The 20,640-nt window shown below is 49.3% G+C and overlaps 3 protein-coding genes across 3 annotated transcripts; 1 reads left to right on the top strand and 2 right to left on the bottom strand.

Annotated features, from left to right (window-relative positions):
• Window positions 1-337: 337 nt before the first annotated feature.
• Window positions 338-2,618, bottom strand: BKA67DRAFT_510346 (putative DNA mismatch repair protein; the record flags this gene model as incomplete). Its single annotated transcript, XM_046097319.1, has 3 exons — window positions 338-2,236; window positions 2,286-2,465; window positions 2,526-2,618. The coding sequence occupies 3 exons, from the start codon at window positions 2,616-2,618 to the stop codon at window positions 338-340; spliced, it is 2,172 nt and encodes a 723-aa protein (XP_045963490.1).
• Window positions 2,619-4,414: 1,796 nt separating this feature from the next.
• On the top strand, window positions 4,415-5,007 carry BKA67DRAFT_652590 (uncharacterized protein; the record flags this gene model as incomplete). Its single annotated transcript, XM_046106192.1, has 2 exons — window positions 4,415-4,551; window positions 4,602-5,007. 2 exons carry the CDS (start codon window positions 4,415-4,417, stop codon window positions 5,005-5,007), a joined length of 543 nt encoding a protein of 180 aa, XP_045963489.1.
• Window positions 5,008-7,541: 2,534 nt separating this feature from the next.
• On the bottom strand, window positions 7,542-9,883 carry BKA67DRAFT_529512 (uncharacterized protein; the record flags this gene model as incomplete). The annotated part of the gene is made up of 3 exons (XM_046099079.1): window positions 7,542-8,743; window positions 9,179-9,186; window positions 9,249-9,883. The coding sequence occupies 3 exons, from the start codon at window positions 9,881-9,883 to the stop codon at window positions 7,542-7,544; spliced, it is 1,845 nt and encodes a 614-aa protein (XP_045963488.1).
• Window positions 9,884-20,640: the final 10,757 nt, after the last annotated feature.

Here is a 20,640-nt window from a genome sequence, read left to right as displayed (position 1 = left end):
CTTTTGACAGCCGACGTCTGCATTAGACGTTTGCCTTGTTGTCGCAATGTTCCTGCCTGGTTACATCCGCACAGAGTCTAGCAATTAAGTCGAGACTTATTCAGTCAGGTGAGTGAGCATACTGAAGATATTGATGCCTGTACTATATGACGCGCTCATTCGGCGTCTTGTGCACTGATCCGCTCACGAGCAACTCCAGCTTCATGGTGCCAGATTGTAGCTTCATTCGTGACTATAGCCATTGTACATGTGAAACAGTTGTTCTAGATCAGCGACTCACATCCAGCAAACAGGCTGTTGGTCCAGGTCTAATTTATTGCGACCATCATCTCCCTCCTCAACAACGCTCGAAGACTCTGTAAAGTCCCTTGAGATCGGCCAATTCCAACACCCCGCCGTTCATCAATGATTTTGTAGCCACAAGTCTTGCCTTGAAAGCAGGAAAGAAAACGTGTTCAACAGCGCGTCGCACATGTGCTCTTCTGGACTTTATCTCGTCTGATATGTTCTCCGCCTCCAACTGCTCTGCATTGCCTGGCAGAGGTGGAAGCTGCTCCGGAACATAAAAACTAGCCAACTCTCGCAGGAATGTCCCAAAGCAAGCTCGCTCATCAGTCCAGTCCACGTGCGGCCCAAGTCGAAGTAGAAATTGAGGAAGCTTGGCCATGGACGGAGTATAGCCTTTCGTTAAAAGTGGAATGCTGATCAGCTCGCCTGCTGGCGATACCTCAAGACTGAAGTATTCGAGCAGCATTTCTCGTCGCTCAATAATCTGCTCTGCTACGGTCTCTACGACCTCTTCGACATCGAAATCGTCATCATCTGCAAGTTCTCCTTCTGCTGCAGTGGCTTTCTCACGCTCTGCTGCAATGGACAAGATCTCGCGTAGATCCAGAGCGGGCTGGAAGCGAATTGTTCCAAAGTTGCCAAAATCGGTCAGACCTACTTGGTAGAAGTATTCAGAACAAGCACGACCATAGTCAACCAAGTAAAGCTTTACGCCTCCTTGCATCGCCGCCAGGCGCCGTCTTTCGTCAACGATGCCAACGAAGGTATGACCTGCAAAGACCTCGGTGAGAGAATGATGCATATCATCACGAACAGCACCACGAAGCTCCCGTACGCTTGTCAAGCGGCAAACGACCGCCTCCCGATCCGCATGTTCATATTGGGGCCCCATCTCGTCAGCTTGTTCCACAGCTGGACTCTCTGCATTTGCTGGCTGGAACATGCTAGTGATCTTACGGAGTGAGGCGTCAGTGCGCACCAAGTTATTTTCATAGGGTCGTACAGGAGCCTTGCCTTTGGCGGCCGGTTTCTTAGTCGGACCATCCACATCTGGCTGAGGCAGATCACTGGGGAGAACGGTACCCGGAAGAAGCGTCTGTGTCATAAACGTACGACTGGTGTCCACAGCAGCAAGTTTGTCCCGAACATTTTCGCAGATAGCCTGTACAATCTCGTCTTCGTTCAAGAAGTTGACCTCTCTTTTCGTTGGATGGATGTTTACATCTACTCGTTGCGGGTCGATTTCAATGTTCAAATAAACGAAAGGGTGTCCATTCTTCGGCAAGAAGGTTGAGTAGGTCTGCTCGATTGCTTTTTTGATGTTTGACGATTCCACTGATCGGTGGTTTATAAATAGCAGTAGAGTTGTCTTCTTGATGTGATAGTTTGCGTTTGTTGCCAAACCCTCTGCTTTGAGTCCATAGCGGTCGTCGGACGTGGCAAACTCGATCAACTCATTTGCGACACTCCCGCCATGGATTTGTCGGACGCGGTCAATTGTAGATGTCCCTGACTGGACAGCAATGGATGTTCCAGAATCTCCATGCTTCTTGCAAGAAAAGGCAACACCTTGACAATGGACTGCATATCGTCCGACCATGTCAATGATCTTGTTATACTCCTCGGAAGCAGAGCGGAAAGCCCTACGACGTGTAGGTACGTTATAAAACAAATCTTCTACTGTGATTTGCGTGCCGTTTCGCCCAGCTGTAGGCTTTGGCTCAGCCGGCTGGCCGGGTTTCGCAGGTGCCAGCTTCCCTCCATCATAGTGAGCACGCCAGGCACAATTAGAGCCTTTTGTCTTTGTTGTGACGGTCAAATGTGCTATGTGGCTTATACTGGCCAGTGCTTCACCTCGAAACCCGTACGTGGCAATGTTTCCGAGGTCCTCGAACTTCTTCAGTTTCGAGGTAGTAAATCTTTCGCAAAGGATAGGTAAATCCTCTTTCTGCCTCGTGGTAAGTTTCATGGAAAAGAGGCGGACTCGAGGCACTCACCTCGATACCATGGCCGTTGTCGGTGATCTGCAACAACTTCAAGCCACCTTCTTTCACCAGGACCTCGAGCGCTGTTGATCCTGCATCGACGGCGTTCTCGATTAGCTCTTTCAGAGCATGAACCGGCGCCACAATGATCTCTCCTGCAGCAATCTTGTTCACCACGTCTTGGTCCAAAGCCTAGTTGAACCATTTTCAGCCTTGCATAGTCTCAAGGCGGGACGAGAGCGCCTTCCTTACCTTGATGCGGCGAGGGCCTGCTTCAGCCAACGACGCTTCGCCAGCCTTTCTTTTCGTTCCTCTTGGGCTATCAATCTCCATTTCGGTCTCCATCACAATAGGCGGGTCACGCGTATAGGATAGTTTTGGAGGCGATACGATGCTTGCAGTGCAATACCGGGCGCGATTGTATCAGAATCCCACGCATGTAGCAGCTCTAGCGATGCCTAAACTTGACGCGAAGACAAAAGTGCACCGAAAAATCGTAATTATCTGGCACTCTACTAATTGTGAGCATGAATTCGGTATGAAAATCGAGTTAGCTGCGCTGGGATCGCTGCTGCTATCAGTCAGTTTTGAGTAGCTTGAAGGTTGTAGCCGTCATGTGACGGTGGTTGCCTCAGTGTTCGAATGCACAACACTTCGCGCAAAGCGCCGAATGCATTGGCCACTAGTCTCCAGCAAATGTTATTCGCAACTTCCCTGCTGGACAATTCTTGGGTCTCTCCTAGCTACGCTCACATAAAGGTAATTCGTTGTAACTACAGGATTGGATACAGAGACCAATGTTCTCAGAATATTTGATGGTCCTAAACTGAAGAAACAAGATTGACAGCTGGTTGGAAGCTGCGTCGAGGCTACAGATGTGAGGGGGCACCTGGCATCAACTTTTCGAAGACATGGAGCGTGCACCGTATTTACAAGCTGTATATGGTGTTTAGTTAATGACATATCAGCTTGCTAACGTATTTTATTTTTGCCTCTTCGTCTTTCAAAGCGAACATGGTCTCCAGGAGTCCTCAGCAATTTCCAAATCCTTCTTGCAAATTGCGCCACCTTGACAAGTTCGCAACAAATACGCCAGGCTTACGCGAACAATTTTGCATTCGAGCGGCCTTTTCAGCCTGCTGGGGGCTACAATCCTAGACAGCCATTACTCATAAGCGACACAGCCCAGATTGTGGTGGCCGTGACCCTGTTCAAATCTGAAATGGGTTTCTTGGAGCTTATTTGTGCCTCCTTGTACATATCAGACTCCGCTGAAATAATGCTCATATAAATGCAGTTACTAAAGAATGGCCGCCGACGAAGTCGCCTTTGCATAACGATGCGGACGCTGCAGAGTAAAAGTGGCTAATTGATAGATCTATTGTCTCGTGATGTTTGCAATCAAAATTCGAACAAGTTCCTGACCGCATGCTGTTATCATTTCCATTCGTTGTGCGTAGTCTAAAAGAGCCAGGTTTGTACAGTGCGAGTCAGCTTGAGATATGTGGAAGGTCTGGGAAACTGCTCAGGAAGTCGCTCAACAGGAAAGTGATATATCATTACGCTTGTCTTCAATGCCTGAAAGCTGCTAATATGACCCGATTGACAGCCTTTAGACCTTCAATTGTCAAGCAGAGCTGACAGGAAAAGCAGAGGCTTCAAGTTATAGTACTCGCGTTCGATAACGGTCTATTCATAGGGTACGCTAGATGAAACTCGGGTAAGGTTGGTCTAACCTATATATTGTTATCGAGAATTTAAAAGATGTGATCATAGCGAAATTCTGTATGTGTTCTTTCGATGGGGACCGCCCAATCGGTCTAGGATCTCTGGGTGTGGTGTGTCATGGACCCTAGCCGTGAGGCTGAACTTGGGGGTCACGCCAACGCATTACCTCAAAAACCATAGCAGGGCGCAGCTGGTCTTCAAGCTGCTAGTTTTCTCTCACACGGCTTCACTGCACATCCTGCCACCTGGTCAGAATACTGGGAACCTTGTAGTTATTAGTTGATGTGGGCTGCCTCGATTTGACGGGTCCTCATTGTCCCAGCATTAAAATGACACAATGGAACGAGTGTCGATCATGTCGATTCCGAGTACTCAAAATCCAGCAAAATTTTGTCTTCTAAACATATACCTACATGGTGCCCCAGTCACGAGACCAACGACAGGTATCGGGTGCGGAGGATGACGCTGGATCGGGATATGACGCAGAGGCCCAGTCTGGACTTGATGCTGATGGCGATGACTCTGCCTTGGCGACGGCCGGTAGTCAAAGGTGATTTTTTATGAAACTCTTTCCCTGTCCAATGTCTGACCAATCGATAGATCCGTCGCGAAATCACAAGCTTCTTCCCAAGCCGGGAGTACTCGTCTCAAGCATGTTACGCGGGCCCAGTCGCTGCGCGTCCAAATCCATCAAAAAGAGCAAGACAAAACTGTCCTTTCCGCCGATGACGTTTTGCAGACAGACGAGAGCATCTTTCTAGGGCTGATACCAGAGCCGCGGCCACATGATTCGGCGTCTAACAAAAAGCGTCTTAGAACGATCGAAGAGGTCATCAAGGACAACGACAGCCCAGTGGATAGAGACAAGCTTTTCGAGGAACTCGAAGACATGGATGAATCTCACAAGAGGAAGAAGCTCAAGATTCCTTTGCATCTAAGAAACTCTGAGGTTGAACCTGCAGATAGTAAGGATGGTACTACCACTGGCCCCCTCGCAAAGAAGTAGTGCTTCATTTTGGGGCCAATCGATCAAGCACCGTAATTCTTTGGACACGTGCCAAAAGATTAGACAACAGAAGGACTGCAGGCCTCACAACGACATGCTGTCCGTGCTCTCATTTTCAGGAACCAGGCCTTCCTATTGTGTCTCCGGGCACGATATCCAGACGACATGGTCTCATTCATTCGCTTTATACCCTTTGATTGGTGCTAAAAGGTACGGCGTCACAGGTCTTCGCATCCATTGCCGTAGGCTTTGGCTAGCACACATATCTCTCGGCTCTGTGGTCGGTAGTACACCATGCTGTGGACGACCCGTTTTCCGAAAAGGCCCTCACATGCATCTCTTGCACGCACAACTCGTAACTCACGTTGCTCTCGCTTATCGTCTTGCACTCTGTCTTTCCGGGTTTCGAGAGCTTCAGGCGGATTCTTTCTCTGGAAACTGTTGATCGATATCTCTTTTGTTACATTGAGGATCCGATTCGGCGAACAACTCGTTAGTGTTCTCAATGTCCAAGGTTTAAATCTTGCTGTTGGGAAAGGAATTGTAGGCGAGGTCTTAGTGGATGGGTTCCCGCATCGGTTCCTTGCAGGCCCATCCTTACCCACTAACACCTGTCACTGGCGTTCAATTCTCCGATTCGGCGGTGCTGTCCTTGGCTCCCAATCTCTTATGTTCCGGGTGACTACTATTTCATTATTTCTTTTTGGTTGCTTTTTCTTCGGTTTCCTTGGGGAATTCCTAGCAGGCAACAATACATCAGAGGATCAGGGAGAATGTTCAGTAATCAATGCAGAGAAAGATCGTTGTCGTTTCGACCAAACACCTTATTATTACCCAGCCACCCATCACCAGACAGTTCTTTATGTTAGAAATCAAGATAGACTTTCACATAAACCAGTGCAACCGTGCTGTGCATCCCCGTCAACCTCGCGGGGATTTTCTTACTGGCTGGGACTTGCCTTCTATCCCTGTGCTCACAGCGCCTTTCGCGCAAATTCCCACAATGGCCTGTCTGCATATGCAGAAGCGAACCTTGTGTGCCGAATCAGAGCCGCCATATCGCCATGCCTTTGTATTCATCTATTAGGCAGGGCAAAGGAATAGCTGCTGATGTAGCATCAATTAGGCGTTTTTGTAGGCTTGATTGTTGATGTGGTACTTACATCCCTCATGCAACTTGCAGGAGGGATACCTTGCGATCTGCCTGAATCCTGAACTGAAGACCCCGGTCAGTTCTAACGCCGCCGCGTCTCGCTCACCGTAAATGGGACCGGATCACCGCCCTCGCTCTTGGAAAACGCCAGGAAAGCTTGCTATAACGTATTACAGATATAAGTACTTGTGTTCTAGCTTACAAAATAGGAAGATCGATGCGCTCCATACCGGCCGGCGAGTGTCTCCGACATCCGGGTTCAACCATAGACTATTTCTCTCTTTGTTTTTGTGTTTTTGTGATGAAACTCGCGTAGTGGGACCCTGGGTTGGAAGCAGGTCACTTGCATGACTTGGTTTCTGTTTCGTTTCTTTTGGCGTGGCATACTTTTGCAAACTTACTATCTTCCCACTTTCCTCCTCTAATGGCTCGACCTGTCGTTCGTCGGTAACCCGGACACTCAGCAGTAACTACACGTTGCCGAAGGAACAGCTGCTGTAGAGACCGCTTGTCTTCCTCGCCGGATACTTGATTACCATACTCTCGAAAGACCCCGCTATGTTTCCTGTGCTACGGGACGAATGACTCGACCAATTCACACCGTGGTTTCCCCGAGAATTAACAGAGTGCGCCGTCTTGATGGCAAAACATATTTACAAGTGACCACCTAATTGGAATGTCATAATGTTTGTTGGGGGATGACATTGACAACCTGCACAGGTGGCACGTCCTGTGGATACAAGTTGGCGAACCCATCTAGCCAATACGAAATCAAAATGATCAAGAGATATCACAAGAAATCACAGAATGACATCAACGAAGGTCTGTACGTTCCCAGCGGAGTGTCAATCATGCTTCAATGATTGCTATGAGATATTACCTCCTCTTGGGCCCGATCCTGGCACTGCTCCATTCCAGATATCCTTCTTCTTTCTCACCAGACATAGCTGGTACGCACCAAACAGTGTTTGAGCAATGCAACGCTTTAACAAAACGAGTGGACCTCCAACGCCAATGATGAAAGGTGGCTGCCAGATACTATAACCGCCAGGAGACCAGCCTGTCTCTCATTCCTCTGCGACCTTACCAAATCAATGCAAAAGAGGCTGCACGAAAGCCATGAAAATAGGCACATCTGAAATCAGATATACACACCGAATATTTGCCTGTAGAATGGTATCTCCAAAACCGCTACAAAAATCAAACAAGGGGTATCTCGCGTACAATTACAATAGAGTACGTTTGGAAAGAGATGCCGTGGGCTCAAGGTCAAACCCAGAGCCGAACACGGTTGATGACCAACATATTATCGACTCCGGTAGATTCTAGTGTGAAACAAAGCTCCGAGACAGCTTGCAAGTCTGGGCTAAAAAAAATTTGCTCATGGTACGCGGCGTGCTGGATCAGGTCGATCTATCAATCCACCAATATCGACACGGCCAACACGAGGATCAACAGGAGGGGCTGGCTGGCCTTGACTTCGAATTGGTGGAAGCTGATATCCAGGTTGCGCTGGTGCTCGAGTAGAGCTTAGTTCGCTTCGTGGAATTTGATACGAAGGGCCAGCCGGATGTTCGAAACGGCCAGAAGTTGCTGCATACGAAGGAACATTTGGGCTCACGCCAGGGCTGAGAACGCCACGCGCTTGGGCGGCCATAGCAGTTGATCGTGGTGCTTGAGCCACACCTCTTTGATCTCGAGGATCGCCGAATCTGACTCGGTTCGTCTCAAATGATGCCGAGACTGGAGTAGGCTGGGGTGCATATGGCTGTGCTTGATATGGATATGGGACATCCCTAGCATGTGGAGAAGGAGTTGGGTGCGGGTAAGTCTGAGGATGCATGATGAGCACCAAAACAACGAAGTAGATGGAGTTTTCTTTGACAAGGCCAATGCGGATCGGGTACTGCCTGCCTTGCCCCTGGGTTGATAGGAAGGTGAAGACGTCATGTCTATCCAGGGGAAGTCTAGACACAAATTCTGCATCATGCGGAAGCGAGTGCACAACTCTGTCCATGTCTTGTCTTCCGAAGATAGGTGGCAAATAGTTTGGCTCTTTCCGACCCTGTTCTTCCTGCAATGCCCGTTGGAGCGCTGCCACCCTATCTCGTTCTTGAGGGGCGATAATATCTTCTAGTTTCCTTGCCAGGATTGACTGTGCATGGCCAGCGCCGATTGCCTCAACAAAAATACTCGTCACTCTAGCAATCTCGAGATCAACAGTCAAGAAAGCCAGGGGCTCAGGAGGTCGCGATTGCATCATGAATGGAGCAGGAAAAATATTTGCGTCATTGGTAGATCCTCGCTCGAGATACCGCGGTGGGATGGGTTCAGTTGGCTGCGACTTCAGTATCCGATACGACTGACTGCGTCGAAGAGGGTCGTCGAATGGAACCGCAGGAGCGCTGACAGGCGCATAAAGAGATACTGGTCGCCTCAGTACTGGATCGTGTTGAAATCGAGACGCGTCGAATCTCGTTTCCCTATCATCGCGTAGTCGCGGTCGGCCACGTTTCTTGTGCTGTACATCAACGCAAGCGTCCTCTTTGCCATTGCTTAAGCATCTTGAGCATGGTCTTTGGGCTGTTCGAATGATTGCGTTAGTCAAGTAACAAAAGTATTGCAAAGTGTATTCGCGGGCGTTCAAGTAACTTCGAGTACCAATGATTGCTCATTTTCGACTCCTTTCGGTCATGAGGTCAACTTTGACCTTAGCCGATTGACTGCCTGGCTCATCTTCTCCCGATAAGTTACGAGGCAAAAAGCTCATGTCACCAGCAGAAGCTTTCAGCCATGACTTAAGAACATTCTGTGCAGTCTTTCAAATCTCATGCTACTACGCAATCAACAAGCTACTGCTTCAGTCTTCGAGGTCCTCGATGAATAAGTGTGCCTTTCTTTGTAAGATGCCTTGGTTTAGTGGCATTGCTCTTGAAAAGGGCTGATGCTGCTTGGATGAAAAATCGAGACATCGCGACAATGTATGGAAGGACGAGGAATTTGGAAGCATTTACATACCGTCACATCTGCAGAAAGTTAGCACATTCTGTCCGAGTTCTGTACAGAAGAATGATGTATGCGGCCTCACCTCAAATGTGCTCGCTTGCATGGAACGCAAGCTGAAGCAACATGCCCCTTGGTTTTCCTTTGCGACTTTGGTGACGCATAAGGCCCACCTTCTGACGTTGGTGGCCTCGGGGGTAAAGAATACGGAGAAGCTGTTGGCATCGGTCCTGCTACAGGAGGAAGAGAGTACTGCCGCTGTTGAGGACCGGATATGCCCGGTAGAGAAAGAGGAGGGCCAAATCTCTCCTCAGGTCGGCCACCTACATGGGCTAGACGCTCTGGTGGTTCTGGCGGGTATGGTCGTGTGCCGGCTGCGGTGGTATGCGATGGATGCGGTTGCATTGGTGTTGATACTGGATGCGCATATGCTGCTCCCGTGTCGGTCCCGTGCGCAGTCGAGACAGGGTGATATACATCGTGGGAAGTCGCCTGAAAGCTACTTTGGCCTCGAGTACCGGCCTCCTGAACTGGCTTGGGCGGGAACGTGGGAGATCCTCCTGACATGGGCGGAGAAGGATATGCCCTTGTGCCAGGATGGCACTCCGTCTCTATGCTGGCCCAGGTCAGGTTGCCAGCGAAGCGCGCCAGGTCAGATACGCCTCGGCGATGACCAAGTCGTACGTACGTCTGTTCACCGGTCTGACGGTAAGCCTGCATGGATACTACTGAAGACGATGAGGGTAAAGCTTGCAGGCGTAGACCCTCTCCTTCTAGATGGCACCCAGGATCCCGGAGTCTGCATCAAAGACCTCTCTCGAGGAAGTCCAATTCAATTCTCGACCTAGAATTGCATGCTAGGGTCGGCCGATAATCCCGAAACTGCTATCCTTTGCCTCCCTAATCCTAACAAGAAGCCCGCCGCCTTGGATCTTCTTGTTCACCAGCGACAGCCGTGCCGACCTGGGGAATAGGAGAAACGACGAAAATAGTCGTGGAAATCTTTTGGAAATCCAGTTGAAGGTCTCTTCGATACGCAAAGGGAAGGATGCTCGATGGATGAAGTTGTGAGAGGCAATCTGATGATAGTGTGAAAACTCCAGCGGTGACTTGTGGGCAACCTCAAAGGACAGGCGTGGGACAGAGTGTGTTCGGTGATACTTGTTCAAAGAAGTTTAGAAACCAGTGATACCGTTGGTGATCTCGTTGTATCATAGAACTGGGCAAAACACCGGGGAGCTGCAGCACTGTTGCGAGACCTTCTATCCCGCAACATCCACGAGCTTGTAACTTGGTCAGTCGTTCGGATCCGGGTAGTGGGATACAACTCGACTTCTCGACTCCCTCGTCTTTGGTCGTCGAAAACTCACGCTACCTGGAGTCTCGGGTCAGGTGAACAATAGGTATCGAAAACCTTTGTTCACTATCATAGTGGGATGACGGAGGTTTTTGTGCCACTTAATAGAAGATTGGCTCAATATTGGACAGACAAGGATGACTTGGTACATGGACTCATGGGGCGCATCACCGCTGCACGGACAGAGTCTGGGATTTGCTGGTCAACCATGGGACAGGCACTGACGCTGTGCTGCCACCAACGACAAAGGAGCTACCTGGAACCATTGACATGGGCTCTTGAGTTAGGGGGGACAAGATGGAGAGGTACATGGCGAGCATGGGGGCATGGCGGGCATGGGGATGCGGTGATGATGGTGGTGGGAAGTGGGTATCCCAATCCCAGGGGGTACAAGACTCAAGTTAGAAGGGAAGCACCAACCGTGCTGAAAAAATGAGCAACAAGATGGTGGGGAACAGGGGCCATCGAGGTGGAGAATAGCGTGTGGACTAGGTACTTGGTAGTTTTCCCAGGGGGCCACCCTAGTCCTCCAACGGGCAGCAAGCAGAAAAACAGTTCCAGATCATACCTCTGTAGTCTGATGTCTGAATGAGTAAGATGCCAAAAAATTTACTTGTGAGTCTTTGTCAGCCCATACCCAGTATGTTAATTACTAGGTCCCGCTTCGACAACGAGCCGGCTACGCTTGATCAGTAGTGTTATGTCATGTGGGTGAGACAATAAGTTTTCCTATGCTTTCTAACCTAGCAAAATCTCCGATTATGTTGGTTGAGACAGGGAATGCAGAACGGAACATAGATACTGAGACATGGCAAGGAGGAACAGAAGCGCGAACGAGTAACGCGGGGCTGAGCTGTTCAACGGCACGATGAATGTCATGTGCATGTCTTACTGTTTCTAATCCCATCAACCCCATTCCAGGCCTCTGCCCGACCTTGTTTGGCTTCAATCAGGAGATGGAAGGCAGAGAGCAGCGTGGATGGCCAATTGGATGTGAGGGCAGAGGATTACCTCAGTCCCGATGGCACACGCCATTGCTGACCATGAGGCACATCACTATACATGGAACGGAATGCAAAGTCCCTAGGTTCATGAAGAGATATGTCCGCTTCGAGTTCGGAAACAAGTGGACAAGTCATGAAGAAATTGAGGATGAAGACTTCATACGCGCCATGTGAGAGAAAAGACCCAACCGCCAGCGTGTAAGACCCCCGATAAGGTTGACCGTTCCGCGGCTGCATGACGGTCCCAGGTAAGGCTAGGCCGTGTTCGGCTTGCCAAGTTTGCTCAAGGGTCTAGTATATGACATGCACTAGTCGATCCCGTGTCATCGTGCACGGGTGATTGCCATATCTAGACAGGATGGACATAGTAACTAACGCAAGCATCTTTGGACCCTATATTTTGGAACCCTGGAAGTGTTGAGTGCTGCTGGATGAGCCTTTTGGTAAGCCGAGCTGCTCTTGATGTCACAGATGTTGCAAATCCATGCACAGATCTCTTGTGCCTGGTAAATGATAGTTCGCCTGCATGCAGGCTCATCAAGTGCCAGGTCCTGCCGGTGCGCAAGATATCCGAAATTCGCGGGGAACATGGGCGGCTCCTGAGAAACGCCAAAAGGCCATATGGTCTGTAGTCGACATGGCGTCCGGTGCGCTCAGGCACTTCTAGCCCAGATGTAGGAAATCATCGTATTCATCAGCCTCTTAGCTCCCTCCCAAGGTTGAGTACGTTCGGCACTCCTCCAAGGGACAAGCCTTGATAGTAAAGATGACAACAACAGCAGCAGCAGCAGAAACCATGTAGAGCCCGGCTCCAAGTAAATTGGAATTTCAGCCATAGTTCTCTTCGACAACCACACATAGCCTTGAATATCATTGTAGCCCACATTGACTTACAAACCAATGGAGATTCACATATAGTTTGGGGTGACGTAAATACGGGTATGCAGGGCAGCGTGGCTTCCCCACACTTGAAAGCAATAATGCCTTAGTCTAGTGGAAGCTATTTATACTCAAAACATTGGTAATGCTGGAGTTGTCCCAGGCATATTTGCGCCTCTTCAGAAAACAAGTGAGAACCTCCAGGATGCCTCATCAAAAAGGTCACCTAATATTGTCGTTGTTGGTTGGTTCACGTAGTAACTGGCTTGAGAATTGCAGAGTGCATGAACTTCTGTTGTGATGACTGTCTGTGCGGAGGGCCCTCGTGCTGTGGCCCCAGTGGGTGACCACAGCACAATTCCAGATCGACACCACGGTAAGTTCTGTGCACGCCGGAGTTTTGTACACTGTAGATACATAGGTCGCATCTATGTACTGACTTGTTGCTTAGGTATGCTTCTTAGCATGCGGCTCAAGTGGATCTTTAGCTTCAATGTGCTGGATTATTGAATGGCGGGCAGCGGGGCGTCTGTGTGAGCGCAGCGGCCATGTGATGTGGTCAATAGCGACTGGGCAACATAGATGCGTAGTGCTAGAGTTGCTAAACTTCATGCTAAGGCATCTATCGGCCACTATTGGATACCAATGCTAAAAACTACCGACGCCAATGGCTTCGACTTTCGGGCAACGGTGTTGCTATTCCTCCAGACCCGCTTCTTCTGTTTGGTGACAAACTGGACAGAGTCCTGAAAATCACCCGCAAGATGAGAGGGGTGGAACCAAAAGACTCGACGTAAACTGTAGCATGCCACAACAATTCCATGCAAAATACTCAATACGCATGCCCGTACTCATCCATCGAATCCAACATGGATATTTCTCGCGTAAGATAACTGATAAGGTCAGCTGCAGGAACATCCTACGGCTTAGAACAAACCCTGGCAATTATTACACGGCAAGTCCCATAGCTCGGTCCATTATGCCGGGATACGCTAAAGCATGCACAGATACATTCAGATGCTGCCAGACTTTTGAGCCTCATAGCGCGTGACAAAGGTGGCCAACATCCCTTCAAGTCGCTCAAGTGCTTATGCCTATGGTTGATATTGCCTGGACAGTCACTTTGATGAAATATTATTGCAATATACTCATTGTCAATCGCATCAGAAGTGTTGAAGAGTTTGTTTCCCACCCTGTCCCATTAGTGTATGAGGGTCGTCTGTGGGCATTAATGCGTTGCTGAAGATCTAAAGGCGACAGCAATCAATTCCCATATTGGACCTCTCCCATAGCTGCCACTCCGTCCCATCGTCAATAAAGTTTGACAGAAATCCTCCGACTGATCACTTGTGCCCTGCAACCAGCAGGTGACAGGCTCTTGATTTCCCTCACTGCGAAGATGAGACGGACTAGGATGATAACAAGGATACATCGGACGAAATAGTAAATGCCCGACAATCCTGCCAACTCCAACTATTGTATACATATACTCCAACACTTGCACTTCCATTACAGCTATTCAAATGCGCACTGAACTATTCAATCGACAAACATATGTGCATGCTCTATAAGATGGGATTCGAGAATCAGCACAAACCTGTGCCTGGGCTGTGCATGTATGGCCGGCTATCGCAACATTTACGATGTGCTTCCTCAAATTCGATTAAGTCACATCCATCAAAAACGCAAGGTGCAGACGGGCATGCATCTGAAAATCGATTGCCCCTGGTCCCTGTTCTCGTCTAATTTTTGTTAACCACTGGCGTTGTAGTGTGTAGCTTGGGGGGTGCAGCAAGGTGGCCTCGGCTACGCAAGCTCTTTGACAGCTCAAGGATCAACGATATTTTACCTCTAATCGGTGTCATTGCGTGTGTCAGAGAACTGCTCTCCAGTGAGTGAGACGAATGTGCGTTGCATCCGGTTTCAAGCAAAACAAAGAGCTCCGATCCGCTTTCATAACGGGTTGGACCCCGTAGCAAGGCATTTTGTCTTTCTCGGTTTTCCACGTATGCTCGATAGCATTGTCGTCATGTACTACAAGTTTTAATCACATTGCCTCTAAGCAATTGATGAATTTAAGATTATAGCTCAAAGATCCCCACATGGAGTGGTACATCGACTGCATGAGGTGTCCCGGTAGGTGCAAGAGTTCCCCCTAGCCCTCCCGCAAGCCAAGCTGAGCTGGTACTGACAATCCCTGAATATCACTCGCCTACGTACGGACTTACGAGTGATGGTTGCATCATCTAAATCCCTGACCAAGGTGCTTGGTGGTATCGTTATCAGCTACATACGGCCTTGTCAGCCGAGGAAGCAGATACGGCAAGACACTTCGATTTCGAGAAACGCGCGCGAGAGGCAGCATTCGAGAGCAACGAACCTACCTGTAGCGCCCAAATACACTTTCAATGCTGGTATGCCTGGAGTTCGGAACTGAGTGACCCTTCTGCCGAGTTCCGACAGCGCTTACCAGGGCGACTCAGGTTAGATGACCTCATCCAGGGACCTATAATCCACGTCCAATGCGCTGCCGCTCAATCACGGAACAATCTTAATCTAATTATTTTCAACTGGTCTAGCAGGGGTACCGCAAACCCTTTTATATTGGAGATCGAGGCATATCCTTGAGTTTTGTCGACCCTGTCGCAACATTCGACAGCCAAGGCTAGAGATTAAGCAACGTGTGCTCGTATCTACACTGATTTTCCACCAGAGCTCATGGCGCTGGGTTCTCGCAAGATCCTTGCCGCGCTCGATCATCCTATACTCTTTGCATATGATATAGACAATGCAGTCATTGAAAAGAGGTGCTCGCCTGTGGTGTGTCTACCTCGAGCTACAATGTTATCTAGGAGGTGATCGTTCTGTTCAACAATGGCAATTTCCTCCAGACCAGTTTCATGACTATGACTTACTATCGACTACAATACTGATGATCGAAATTTGGTAAATCATATCTAGATAGTGGATGGGGAGGGGACCTTGGATCGGCGATAACGAACAACAATTATGGGATCATTGCCTAATCAGCCCAAAACTATTGATTTGGAGCAGTTGAAGATCGGCAGTCATACACAATTCCCCAGCTCTCCTGGACCATGAAGAAGTCTCCCAAATACAGATTTGAAACTGAATACTGGTATGGCTCCTCGGTAACTCCATCGCTATTGAAGCAACTGCAATAGTGATTTCTTTCGCACGAACCTCTGGAGCGTGGCACAAGTATGACCCGCATCTGAAGCTATGTTCCCGGCAACTTTTCTTAGACGGAAACAACCGCTGCTAGTTACATAGTAGATGGACAGAAATGGAGATATTGAGACTTGCGATGTCCAGACAATTGCCGCTGACTACGAGACTACCTGAAGTAAAGATGGTAGGGCATTGATGGCTCATTTCGCCTAGCTCGGAAGATTTCATCTGAACCCACGGATCCCAGAGCGCTCCCCAGTCGCCGACGTTGCACAGAACACACCCGTCATCTCATTCGAGTTTATGCGAGTGTGTGCACACGCCCTGGGACAACCAACCGGAGAATTTGTTGCATGGGGTCCCTGTGTCAGGCAATCCTGGAACTTGCGTACCTGGCGAATGTCTAGGCCTCTGACGCCTTGCTTCCTCTTTCAAGACTGTGGCTTGATTATAGACCTGAAGCCTTCAAGAAGTGTGAAGTTCTGGTTCTTCTTCGTCGCAGGTACTGGAAAGCCGTGTAAGCCTTGGGCGTCCTATTTTAACCTATTTCTTGACCCCGAATCTTGAGCTCATGCTACCGGCTATAGCGTGCATGCATATGTGATAAGCAAGCATAATGCGCACAATCGCATACTTTCGACAGCAGTTCTGTGTTTAGAAGCCTGTAATTGGGTTTGCACATACTTCGAACGCTGCTAGACTTCTGTGATTCAAAACGTCAGGTGACTGGCCTTGTTACTGCGTTGATTCATCAAGCTACTATATATATTGATCCTCTCAACAGGCACATTGGACAATCAGGACCAACAACTTCATCAACTCTGTAGCGCAAATTTGTTAACTTGAGCATGGCCTTTTCCGAGCAAGGGCTTTTCCGGGCATGCCAGCATGTGTTGCCGTACGCAGAGATAGTTAACTGCTTTACGGATAAGTAAAATCTTTATTTTGAGGGCTATATTCGCAATGTCCCTGTCAATAATGAGATCTCTGACGGGTTCTCTCCACTTTGGCTAAACACATGGCTACCGCTACCCGCGCTTCTCTAGCGGTTCAGGGTATAGCTCGATCGGGTTTCAGCTTTTCAGAGTCGCATTCGGCGTCGCTGCTGATACCCAGCAAAACCAAAGTTGAACTGGAACTGGCAGCACCGAGAGCAAGGCCAGATTACAGGAGCGACGCCGTACCACGTTGTACCCTAGCTTCGGACGAATTTAGCTTTGCTGCCGTCTCATCTTTAAGTTTTCTGCAACTTGGCCGATGTATTCCACGGCTCACTCCAGAATCCAAAAGTCGCGTACATCTACGAATGGGATGAACCTCCGCATCGCTTAGAGGAAGAAGCGCCCGTCATGCGCCACAGTTTGGGTCTGTCACCCTTCCGGTGGCTCGTCACACTCCATCAGAACTAGACATACAAATTCACCAAAGTGTGTACGGTTTGCTAACTTCTATCTTGTGATATTCGTTGCAAGCCATGTGCCCTTCCTTACGTGGCTATTCGATAATTGATTTTGCTCGCCTGCAATGTCAACATTCGGCGGTCGGTCTGCCTGTCCACTGAGGTATAGGCTTGCAACAATCCAGCCGGCCATGAGCCGTGAGTGTAGTTTGCATCTTCGTTACATGCATCGACCCTAATAGGCAGCTGGAGGCCGGCCGGATGCTAATAGCAAGATTAGCCACGACGCCCAATGCAACCTGGCGTGTCATTGCATCGTCGGGACAGAGTTTGGCGAGACAGCTAAGCATGCAGCAATCATGCTGGGTATGGTACCAGGTTGAAAACTTCCCTGAAAAGAAAAAGAGGAAATCTCCCTCAGGTGAATCAAGCAATCCCAATTCCAGGTCTCTGGCTCTGCCTAGGCTATACTATCATTGTGAAATTCACTGTTTTGCACTCTCGCTTCGAGAGATTTCATCAAAACTCTTGCAGACATCAGCCCTGCACTCTGCGCGAAAACAAGCTCCGGAAATGAGCCGTATATTGAACGCTCACCTGAACTAAGACCACCAAACCTTGCATATTCATCACAAGATGCGGATCCTGTCAGAAATCGAGTTCCAAGGCTGGACCTTGTTTGAGCTCTCGCTAGAAATTTCTAGTAGCCGCTAATGTACCCAACCGAGAGAAGCCAAGTCTGCAGATCAGACTGGTTGATAGCCCGTTCGCATCTATTCCGACAAATGCCCTTAATTATTAGTTTGCCGCAGCAGCGTCGGAAAAGACAGACAAGACCCCCCCCCATATGTGGTATAGCTTGCGCTGGCCGTTTTTGACTGTAGATGCCGAATGGCCTTGGCAGACTGCATTAACCTTCGGCGTTACCAATCCACGTGAACCACCTTGCTCTTTTTCTTCACCGCAATATCTGGGGTGCCCTTACCTGGTCATCAGCAGCTCATTACCTTAAACGAGTCATGTAATTGTCAGCGACTCATCTCATCAAAAAGTTTATACCCATGCCCATCATGGCCAAAGCTTCGAGGCCCGGACAAAGATGCACACGTGCAGACCCTTGTTTGGAAATGCTAATAGCTGATCATCGTATAATAGCGACTGTAATATCCCGCCCGACCGGAAAATATCTCGGTTCCACGTGCTTTTCGGGCTGTGCTGAAATATCTCCTAGCGCACAAGCTCGTCCGCAAAATTGCGTCTCGCAAGGGGGGAAGGGCAACCAGATCCAGACTAAGGATTAGACTTAGTGTGCTGCACTTTGCCCGATTCATAACGAGCTGCAATTTGGTTATAGTGCCATCAGTGCGGCTCAACCACTAAACCGTTGGAGGGACCCGGTTGTGTGGTTCCCCAGCCACGATAAACGAGTTGCAGCAAACTCTATGACGAGAGCCATCATTCGTGTGGCACGGGGCGGAACAGGCCAGGTCTCTGTTGGCGAACAGACTGGATACCTGTTTAGCTTTGAGCATTAGATTCTGGATCTATTGAGGCCCCAAAACCGGCCAAGCTCGTCCGCTCTGTCATAGCGCCGCAGAAAACATCCGCTAATTGGCAGCTGCTAGACACGCGATCGAGTTATGGCTTGCGGTCTTAAACAGAGATCGCTCGTATCACAGGAGCCAGCACTGATGTGTGACCAAGTACCTCCCAACCTGCCAATCCAGCATCCAGCCTACCTAGAAGGTAAACAAAAAGTCCGACTGACGTAGCCAACGTCTTCGGGGCTACTGAATAGGACCAACCACCCCACGGATGCTCGCAAATATGTGTGAAGTGGGAAGCTAGTAACCAGCATGTCTGGATCATCCGAAGCTGAAAACATGTAAGTTTGCTAGGCTCCAGTAGTCTGACGGGAGAAACCAATGCCAGACGAAACTCCTTTATGGACACATTCGAGCGGGCATCAAAAATTTCTTGGCTACCATGACTTCAATGTGAAATGTGAGCCTCCTTTATATATACGTATACGCATATACGCGAATATTCGGCAATTTCTTCGTTAGCCACAACCAACAATTGCTTCAACGACTGAATTCTACTTATGTATGACTTGCACATATAATGATCGAACCACAAGCTGAGGAGAATTGCTCTCAGCTCGTGAGGTATTAGTGATATTTATGATCCGTCACAATTGGCTTCTACGGCCGAGTTGCTACATCCTTGTCGTCCGTTAGGGGCCATAAACGTCAACTGAAATGTCGTGTGCTGGCTAGCTGGCTAGCTGTCTATGCAATCTCTGCCTCCAGAAGCTGCCACGTACCATATGTAACTTCACGAGTATCTCTGCCAGAGCTGTGGCTCTGTAGGTTCTTCTATGCAGGGACCCGAGCCTGCGGCAAAGTTCCGCTCTGGCATGGCTGTAGGACATGCCTTTATGATACGACCGCCGCAGGAAGACTACATATTGGCTCGTTCACTAAGCTTCATAACTACTATGATAGTTCCTGTTCGTAGCCGAGAGCAAGAACCCCTCTTGCCTCATCTCGGACAAGCACACCACGGTCCAGGATAGCGTCTGGTCTCAACACAAAGCCATAGTGAATGTCCGTGAAGTCGGCGTACTCGGGGTGGAAAAATAACGCGCGCACTTCCACCGTATACCCCCAATAGGGGGGACAATGCACGACGCACCCCCTCGCCCAAATCGGAAAAGAGTTTGTCCCAAAGACACTTCAGACCCAGGTAACACACGCTGGTTCCCGGTCCCGACCCCAACTACGAGGTGTAACCGGGGGGGACGGGGGGAAAAGTCCGAGTTGTTGGTAGCCGGTAGAGTCGTGCCGCCACCTCCCTGCACGCATTTCCCCCTCTCCTGGGGGGAAGGGGGGAAGGGGGGTTTTTTTTTTCATTTTTTTTTTTCATTTTTTTTTTTTCAAATCCATCCAGTGTAGCACAGAGGAAGGCCTTACGGCCGTTGTGAGGCATGACGATGATGGGAGCAAAGGCCCCCCTCCTCCGCTTCGGCCCTTCGGAGAACTCCCAGGGGCCAAAAGATCTCTCGGTTCCCTTCGCTGGTTAGGGTGCCCTTTCTCGAGTTATGAGCTATGCGACATTGTTTGCTTGCTCCTGGCGGGTGCACGGTATTATGAGTGGTTTGGCGCCTTGCACAGGAGGGTAATCGATTTGGTTCGGCTTTGAGTGGGAAACAGGGTTGGGTATTGCGTGGTGGCAGCGACAAACCGGACTCGGCAAGAGTTGCGCGTAATATTGGATAGCTGTTGGCACTGAAACATGACGGTTGGGTCCGGAGCACGTAGTCAGCTGTCGAATCAGTATAATTCCCTGCTTCCCAAGAAATTCGCTTAATTTTCCATGTTCTTTCTTTTTTCTTTCCCCCTTTTCTTTCTTTTTCTCCGACGGACTCAAACATGAAGCTTTCCTGCAGGTCCATGCAGCGATTTCTTCCGACGCAGTCTACCGTGGCACGGGATCTGTAACGGGAAACGTGATCAAGCCCATAACTCGGACGCCGTGTACGTGTTACGCTCGCTTCATCCGTTTCGAATGTGGTTCCTCAGCAGTAGCTCGAGCTTTTCCACATCGGTGTCGTGGAACTGTGGTACAAAGATCCGTGGAGGTC

This window comes from Truncatella angustata (genome assembly GCF_020726525.1).
Source record: "Truncatella angustata strain MPI-SDFR-AT-0073 chromosome Unknown BKA67scaffold_1, whole genome shotgun sequence".
NCBI classification, from domain to species: domain Eukaryota; kingdom Fungi; phylum Ascomycota; class Sordariomycetes; order Amphisphaeriales; family Sporocadaceae; genus Truncatella; species Truncatella angustata.
The sequence above is the reverse complement of the archived record's forward strand: the minus strand, read 5'-3'. Positions and strand labels throughout refer to the sequence as shown.